At 40.8% G+C, this 9,286-nt stretch overlaps 1 protein-coding gene across 1 annotated transcript; it reads left to right on the top strand.

Annotated features, from left to right (window-relative positions):
- Positions 1-824: 824 nt before the first annotated feature.
- Positions 825-4,831, top strand: LOC120422243 (ATP-binding cassette sub-family G member 4-like). Its single transcript, XM_039585636.2, has 5 exons — positions 825-1,859; positions 1,931-2,157; positions 2,222-2,796; positions 2,852-3,424; positions 3,520-4,831. The coding sequence occupies exons 1-5, from the start codon at positions 1,839-1,841 to the stop codon at positions 4,122-4,124; spliced, it is 2,001 nt and encodes a 666-aa protein (XP_039441570.1). The 5' UTR covers positions 825-1,838; the 3' UTR covers positions 4,125-4,831.
- The last annotated feature ends 4,455 nt before the right edge of the window (positions 4,832-9,286 follow it).

The raw sequence follows: 9,286 nt of genomic DNA, 5'->3' as shown, positions 1-9,286 counted from the left end.
GGAAAAATCGTCAAAAAATCAAACTGCATCGATATTCGACACTTTGTCGATTCACCTTGACAGAACTCGTCTATCTCCAACCCTCGAATTTTGTCGCGAAGTCCTCGGCTCCCTTATTTTCGATTTTGATTGTTCCAAGTGCATTTGAAAACCCGAGCCATTTTGAAGCCGAATTTAGAAATATCCATCTGTTTTCGGATGTGAAAAGATTTTCACGGATTACACAGTTTTCAAATGAAAATATGGTCATTTTTTTCATTTTCATAGCTTTTATTTATCTCAAAAAAATCATTTTTCTACCTCTACAACCTCCCAAATTTTCATCCAGATTCAAAACTTGGTTCTGAAGTTAGTGCCGTTTGTTTAAACTACTATAAGAAAAAATATTTCTAAGCAAAGGTAAAAGCCCACCAGTTGACCTTCGCCAACATTTTTCCTATCTAATTTTATCCGAAATTTCTTTCTACATTCATAGTCCAGACCATCTGAAACAAATTTGACATCTATCGGCAATCCCAATCAATTTTTAGAACGATTTACTTTTTGCCTTTCTTACTAAAGAAAGGTATAGGTTTTACTTTATGGCTGGACATCATTTCCATCTTCGTAAATATTACAATTCAGCATAAATTTTCATCGGAAAAATCACTAAAAAACACACTGCATTGATTTTCGACGCTTCGTCGGCAAGTCGACAAGTTGTCAAGTTGAGCTTCGAATACTGACGCGAGAATGCTGACGCATATATTTTGTGGCTAGAGATATACTCGTTTTGTAGCAGCTTGTCTACCGATGTTTCCTACAGCTTGTAAAATATCGTAGCTTTTTGGTTTCCTTTGCCCTGGCCATTTGTGCATAAATGTCAAATGTTTATGCAAAAACTTTTGTGACATAGTATATTCCTCCGGCTAAAATCAATTTGTTTCCCGTGTGCTCCTAAAATTGCCTAAAAGTAGACATAATTTTTCCGTGATTTCGTAAGTTTATTTGACAGAGTACATTGGATTCCAATAAGATTTTTAGAGCTTGAAGCTTTTTATCGTTTACATCGTTTTCATGATTTTCAATGCTCGCGACGCTAATGGATTTCTACGTAATGTACTCGCGATTGAGTGTGTAGTGGTGCGGTTGTAGAAAGAGCTATCTCTGACTCTGTCACTTTCATAGAAGCTGAATGGCACGCTTCCCTGCACCGTGCTGCAGACGCAGTTCACTTGTATCTCGGTTTTGCCTTGCACCTGCTTTGTTCGTTTTACACCCGTACCCGACTCACTCGAGTCCAAGATTTGAAAAAAAATCTCTTCGAGCGAGAACCGACGAGCCGACGAGTGTCTAAGTGCGCTTGTACGATGAACCTAAATACCAACACACAAATGGGTTCGGGCTCGTACCAAAGCTAAAAAACCAAAACCGCTAGCTATGCTCGTGTTTGTGATAAACGTATGTTTGATTTGTAATATGTACGATTGAAAGTATTCTTTCGGTGAAAAATGCGTTTTTAATTGCTTTTGGAAAACATATCATTTATAATAGGTACTTTGCTTGCATCATAGGATTTTTTGTATCATTTCACTTTCTTTTGTGCTGACGTTATGAATAAACTAAGTCGATGTCGATGTATTGTTATATTCCTTAGTAAGAAAAGCTTTATTTCACCTCAGGTGAGATTAAATCATATCGTTCATATCGATCCGTTCAGGCCTGACGGACAATCTTGTTCTTACCTTTAAACTTTTTGCTGATCAAGTATGCTGTGATTCACTAAGAAAAACAATTTCATTGACATTTTCAAACGCTAACCGAATAATTTTAACAACAAAGAAGTAATAGTTCACAAAATGTCATCAACGACAGATCCGGTATTGCCATCTAACCATCCCCAACGACACGTCCCCATTAAACCCTCATTCGATCCCCCCCTCCCTTTCAGCAAACCCCAGCCTCCCACCTGCCGCGCCTCCTCCCAATCGAAATCGCGTTCCGGAAGCTTTCGTACGGAGCCTATGAGGGTAAGCGCCACCTGCACCTACACCGAACCCACACCAAGCTCATCCTGCGGTCCGTCAGCGGCACGTTCTGTGCCAGCGAGCTGAGCGCCATCATGGGCCCGTCAGGGGCGGGCAAGAGCACCCTGATGAACGTGCTGGCCGGTTACAAGTGGGTTTCCTTGTTTCATTTTTTGGCGGGAGATTGGGTTTTGAGGGGTTTGATGTTGTTGCAGGACGTCCAACGTGGTCGGGAAGATCTACATCAACGGGAAGAGGCGAAGGTTGGACCGGTTTCGAAGACTGTCGTGCTACATTCTGCAGGATGACCGACTGCTGCCGTACTTGAGCGTGCGGGAAGCGATGATGTACTCGGCTAGTTTGCGGTTGGGCGCGAAGGTTCCGATCGAGCTGAAGCGAAACATTGTGGAGGAGATTGTGGATACGCTGGGCTTGCTGCACGTGGCCGATAACTTGAGCTGTGAGCTGAGTGGGGGTCAACGGAAGCGGCTTTCGATCGCGCTGGAGCTGGTCAACAATCCACCGGTGATGTTTTTGGATGAGCCAACCAGTGGGTTGGATAGTGCGACCTGCTCGCAGTTGATCCACCTGTTGAAGACGTTGGCTCGCGAGGGTCGGACCATTGTCTGTACGATTCATCAGCCGTCGGCGAGGATATTCGAGATGTTTGATCATTTGTTTATGCTAGCTGAGGGGCAGTGCATCTACCGGGGGGTTGTGGATGGGTTGGTACCGTTCCTGTCGGGGCAGGGACTGATGTGTCCAAGCTTTCACAACCCAGCTGATTTTGGTAGGTTGGAGGGGTTCGGAACTTGCAAAAAACTTTGAAGCTTTTTTCGTTACAGTGATGGAAGTGGCCTGCGGAGAGCATGGCGATTGGATCGACAACCTGGTGACGGCAGTTCGCGAAGGCAAGTGCGAGGAGTACGAGCAACGAGAACCACTCGGGAATGGTATTGCTGTGCTGCAGCTAGACAGCGACGACGACCATCCGCAGACGGACGAGTTTGTGACCATTGAGCTACCTTCGATCTCATCCGGGCACGCAGTTTCCCCGAGTGATACGAACGGGTTTGGTGACACCAGTCTGCGAGAGCAAGCCTCGACCTCCAAGCGGCTTTCGCTGGTGGAATCCATGGAGAGTATCAGTCCGGTGAGGATGAAACACTCCAAGGGATTTGCCACGTCTCGGTGGAGACAGTTTTGGATTCTGTTGAAGCGCACCGTCCGCACGTCGCTGCGCGACACGGCACTGACACAGATGCGGGTCGTATCACACGTGGTCGTCGGATTGCTAATCGGATGCTTCTACTACGACATCGGGCGCGACGCCTCCAAGATTATAGACAACGCCGGCTGTATATTCTTCACGCTACTGTTCACCATGTTCACCGCGATGATGCCGACCATTCTAACCTGTAAGTTTGGTGCTGCCATCTCGATTTTTGAAACAAACACCTCGCAAAATTGCATGCAAGTTGCATGAAAGGTTAATACCGCCCATTGCTTACAGTTCCGCTGGAGTTTGGCGTGCTGGAGAAGGAACACCTTAACTACTGGTACTCGCTGGAATCGTTCTACCTGGCCCGTACCGCGGCGGACGTTCCGTTCCAGATATTCTTCACCACCGTGTACGTGGCCATCGTGTACAGCCTGTCGTCGCAACCGATGGAGCTGAAGCGAGCCGCGCTGTTCACCATGATCTGCGTGCTGAACTCGCTGGTCGCGCAAAGTTTCGGCCTGCTGGTCGGAGCCGGTCTGCGCGTCCAGACGGGCGTCTTTCTCGGCCCGGTGTCGGCCATCCCGATCATTCTGTTCAGCGGGTTCTTTCTCCGCTTGGACCTCATCCCGAAGTACTTGCGGTGGTGCTCGTACGTGAGCTATCTGCGGTACGGTTTCGAGGGCGCCATTGTTGCCCTGTACGGCTTCGACCGGGTAGCGATGCCGTGCTCGAGAAGCTTCAGCTGCCACTATCCCAGCCCAAAGGAGTTTCTCAAGGAGATGTCGATGGACAAGGCCGAGTACTGGATCGACGCGACCGCTCTGCTGGGGTTCTTCGTGGTGATCCGTGTCGCGGCGTACTTTGTGCTGCGCTTCAAACTACTCTCTAATCGATGATTACCATAACTCTGAGTTCGAACAAAGAATCCTTACCGCTGCGTTTCAATTCCAATCGAGAACAACAAAAGGGAGATATCGGCCGGTCACGTTGCAAGTAACGCGATCCTCGGGCTATTAGTAGCAGGACATTCGATACCAAATCCGGTTGGTTACGAAATGGATCCCTCGACCTGGCGGGGAAGCAAACAAACTTACTTCGAGACAACCATTCAATGGGGGGGTCACATGCTTGGAAAGGTGCCACTACGGCAACTGGACGAGCCCACGAGTTTTGAATCGTTACGCTCGACATTAATTCCGTCGAGAGTATACTTGCCTTATTTTCGACCATGTTTCGCAACATCCCGCCCACGGGTTGTCAGGTGCAGCAGTGATTAAAGGCTGTGCAAAGTACACCGGTTTTATAACTTTATCTGCAGTGGTCATTATACAATTAAAAATGTTTAGCTCAATTTTAGACTGCCATAATCAGTGGGTTTTATTGTTGAGCTGTAAAACTTGTGTAATTTTTGTTGCCTTGAAAAATATTGTGTCCCAACTGTTTAACTCAGAACAATGCACAAAGTTACAAAAGTGTATGAATGTTTATATAAATTTGGTAACAAATAATAGGAAACACTACTTGAGCAAGTCATGAAAGGAAATGTTATGCCTACCCTTAAGGGGGAAGCATACATTTTATCCATCCATTTTTTTCATCATCTTCCTCAATGTGCCTTCTCACCTGAGGAATTCTTTTGTCCATATAATTTTCCATACAAATTATGTCTTAGGGAACATCAAATGCCAATTTTTCAGAAATTTCCAGAATGTGCTTAAAATCTTTGACCGAGTTATAAATTTTTGCATCAATACTGATTTTTCCAAAAAATCGAATTATGAGTCGCAACAATTTTTCAGCTTATTTTTTCGATGTAAAATGAATTTGCAATAAAAAAGTACTGTAGTGAATTTTTGATATAGGGCACCGTTTTCAAGTCAAAGTCATTCTTAAGTAACGTTTTTGAAAATACTCGCTGCTATTCATTTTTTTGAAAATTATGAAACATTCGTGAAATTTTCCGATCTTTCCGAAAGCAATATTTTTAAATTTTAAATCAAAACTAACATTTCAAATGGACATAACATTGAGTATTTGGATCTTTTCAGACTTAGAAAACATCAATTTTCCTGTTTTTGAACCTTTGCATGGTAATATCTTAGCAACTAAGGGTCGTGTTTTTTTCATTGAGTAATTTCTTTTACGAGGGAAATGAGGGAAAAAGAAAATAATTAAACGTAATTCTTTCTGAAAGGCCTTAAACATTTAAGGTTTACTTCCCCAAAAAAGCTGCATGTGCATGGAAAAATAACTTTCTACAGTAATTAACCGCATTGTCATGTTTTATGCATCGGCTGTTTTCCTCCTTCACAGTGACATTTCCAACATTTCGAAGAAACTTGTAACGTGTAACGTACAGAATTGGCAACGTGAGCAAGTCACGCAGGAGCAACATTGATGAAGGAAAAAAACACGTTTCACGATTATTTTTGTTGGTTCGAATGCAACGATGGAGAACTTCTTCTTTCATCTGGCTGTCACGTTGCTTTACTGCTCAAAATAGTTGAATTTGATTTTTTTTATTTAATTTATTTTAATTAGCTATTGCTCAAATATTTTTTTTAAAGTAAATAATATCTTTAATCATGAATAATCTTTTGATTGAAAGTCTAAAAATCATCTATTTTGTTCATTAACTGATTTAGAAATATTCCCTAAAATCACAACCGTTATGAAAGGTTAACGGTGTTTATTGATGCATTTTTTAAACATTTCTCAATTTTTGGCAATATCCCTGTTTTGGCAACATAAAAATTACGACGTGTTGCCAAAAACGGAATGGCAATGTATTATTCCGAAAGAACATTTTTGTTATACAACTGAATAAAAAATCCGCAATAAATTTAAAAAAAAACATTTCTTTTTCTTTCCTTTGTTGATTGCAAGCATCATACAAATGCCAAGTTTAAAAATAGTTAGTTCTACTTTTTTTTCAACGGCACAATCAAAGAACCAACTTATCGTTACGCTTTCACTGGAAAACTTTTTATCCCAACAAAGACCGAGTCGATCGACGCCGCATCTTTCGCAATCACACAAAATGGGCTAAACGGAGCATCAGCTGGATTGTCGATGTTTTTGCAAGTTTTAGTTTTTTTAATATATTTATTTAGCTGGATGTAACAAAATCAGTCGGTTGAGAGCCTTTACAGGGTAGTTTAGGTGAACACTGAGCTCGAATCCTAAATATGAGCTCAATTGGTTGTTATAAAACCTAACGCTACGGATTTGAAGCTAGAAGAAAAGTTTTAAGGGGTTTCTTGAGCACTCTTGAAAAAAATATATTGCTTTTTGCCTTTTTTTTTTTTGAAAAAGTAATCTAGAATTATTCCTAATTAGATCATTTATGAGGTCTTTTTTGAGCACAACGACTCAAAAAAGTGAAATAGAAAACAATCTTTCTCATGACATGATTATTGTAAGTAAAATTTTTGCGAGTTCATAATTTTTTAATTTCTTTATTTTCGGGAGATCGTGCCCTAAAATATCAACAAAATTGCTTCATTTTGTTACTCCTAATCTACCGAGCGTTCAAGGTTGCAAGGTTGGTTGAAGATAATTCAGAAACAAGTTACACTAAAAAAATACCCACTCTAAATTAGCTTGAATTTTAGCTCTACAGTATTCAAAGAATATATAACCTAGAATGAATTTTTTGTGGAAGAATGTTGTTTTTTGCATTTAACAATACTTCATGAAGGAAAACATTACCGCAAAAACCATTAAAAATACTATACAACCTCTTGAAGTATAAATTTTGTGAAAAATGTATTTTATCAATGCCATTTTATAAGCAATCATTTTTTAATCCGCGATATCTCGGAAAAAATGAACTTTTGTAAAATGTTTCGTTCTTTTCCAAAACAATACATTCTAATATTAGAAATCAAGCCCTACTTTTGAAAATATTGCGTTTTTAAAACGACACTGGGTCATTCTCTGCCAACTCACACGAAATCGGGACTTTTGTCCCGGATCAAAATCCCTGATCCGAGGTCCGTTTTTTGATATCTCGTGACGGAGGGGCGGTACGACCCCTTGAATTTTTGAACAGGCGAAAAAATACATGTTTTTCAATAATTTGCAGCCTCAAAAGGTGATGAGATGGAAATTTGGTGTTAAAGAGACTTTTGTGTAAAATTGGACGCCCGATGCAATAGAGTACTCGAAATTACGAAAAATCGTATTTTTCATCGAAAAAACACAAAAAATAGTGTTAAAAACTCTGCCATTTTCCATTAATCAACTGTAAAAAATTACGAGACATGTAATTTTAAGGGTAATTTAATGTACTTTTCAAAACTACATTAACCCAGAAAGGTATTTTTTTCTTTTAGAAAATATTTTTTTTAATTTTTATTTTCAATTCAATTTGGTTTTATTGGTGAATAATCAAGATACAATGAGTTATTTTGACGTGCATAACAGAGTTTTGGAGTTCCTTTCAGCTGTGTGTTGCATCATAATCCATTTTGGAACAATTATTTCTTTAACTAAGGCACTAGCAAGAGTAAGAAAAATTTAAAAAAAACTTACAGAACATTTTTCATGTTTAAATTTCATGTTTTTTTCTAACTTTATATGATTAGTTTTTAGAGTGTAATATAGTTCTACAAAGTTGTCGAGCAGACAATTACAAAAATGTTGATATACAAACAGGCGCAGGTCTCGATCAAAAATTGTCCAAGTGTGAGATTCTTGTAGGAAATTTAATTTCCCACAACCTTGTCGGAGGGGGCAAGAGATCCTGATTTCTAAAATAAAGTACACAGAAAAAATCACTAAAAATCAGGATCAACTCGGATCGTTCTGCACCCTTTGACAAAGTTGTAGGGAATTGAATTTCCTACAAGAATCTTACACTTGAGCAATTTTGAATGAGACTGAGGTGGCGCTGGCAGAAAAATACTGAAACGATGGTTTTACCCATACATTTTCGCGATTTTCCCCATATAAACTGCAACGATAAAAAGCGACCCCTCAACCTAAACCGATTTGGCAAAAAAAATGCACAGTTACTTATTTTTGTCTAAAGAATCGAGCAAGGAGGTATCACTGATGTCTTGTTTTTTTTTTATCGTCACCCTAATAACCAGCCCCAAAATTGCATGGAGACTTATATGGAAGAACGAATTTTGCAAAATTACTTCTTTTGACAAAGGGACAAACTTTCATATAAATTAAAAAAAAAAGAAAAGTTAATTTGTGAAATCGTAGAAAGTTACTCAGTAGCAGTTCGCTGAATGTTGAATTTCAAAGTTTTGTTATACTCATTTTACCTAAAGTTAACTTTGCCCTCTACATCCCTCAACGCTCCACAAAAAACTGTTTTCCCGCATCCTGCCAGCACCACTCGTACAGAAAAAATCCATCCCAGGCAGACGAAACAGAGCGATCACCTCGAAGCAACATAGAGGTTCATCGCACAAGTTGCTATATCCGAAGTTCTGTGCCCTCCCTCCTCAAGTCCCCATCCGACCCAACGGTGTTATGAAACTCACGTGGCTGGAAATGTGATTCCCTCCACCCAGGTAAATTGGGGGAAGCGGGTGACTAGGGGGATGATGAAACCTCACCTCAGGCGTCGGTTAGCTGCTGCTACTAGTCCGGCACAGCGGCTCAGTCAGCAGTCACCGGTCGTTGGAAACGCATTCGAAAGCAGCACTCGTCCTGTTCCCACATAAAAGAAAGGAAATTTTGAAGGAAGTGGGTTCCAAGTTGATTGATTGGAGTGAAAAAGAGTGAAACTAGAAGGAAGACAGTGGAATTTATGCATAACTAGCTAGTTTTAGTGTGAATTACAGTGCTTACAGAGGTATTACTAACGCTCACTTGAGAGCAGCCACTGAGTGAGGGAGGTCGTTCGGCACGTGTTTTGCCCGGTGATCGGGCCTAGAGTTGCCTCTATTTGTATACATTTCGCGATGGAGATAACGTCACCGGCTAACTATCTACTGTCTGGCTGTGCTAAAACCTTGTTCAGTAGCGTGTATTAGAATGCATTAGTGCGCGTTCTGCAATGTGTTGACACCGATTCGCAATCGAATGGGGTTGTTCT

Source organism: Culex pipiens, chromosome 3 (genome assembly GCF_016801865.2).
Source record: "Culex pipiens pallens isolate TS chromosome 3, TS_CPP_V2, whole genome shotgun sequence".
Lineage (NCBI taxonomy): Eukaryota > Metazoa > Arthropoda > Insecta > Diptera > Culicidae > Culex > Culex pipiens.
The sequence above is the reverse complement of the archived record's forward strand: the minus strand, read 5'-3'. Positions and strand labels throughout refer to the sequence as shown.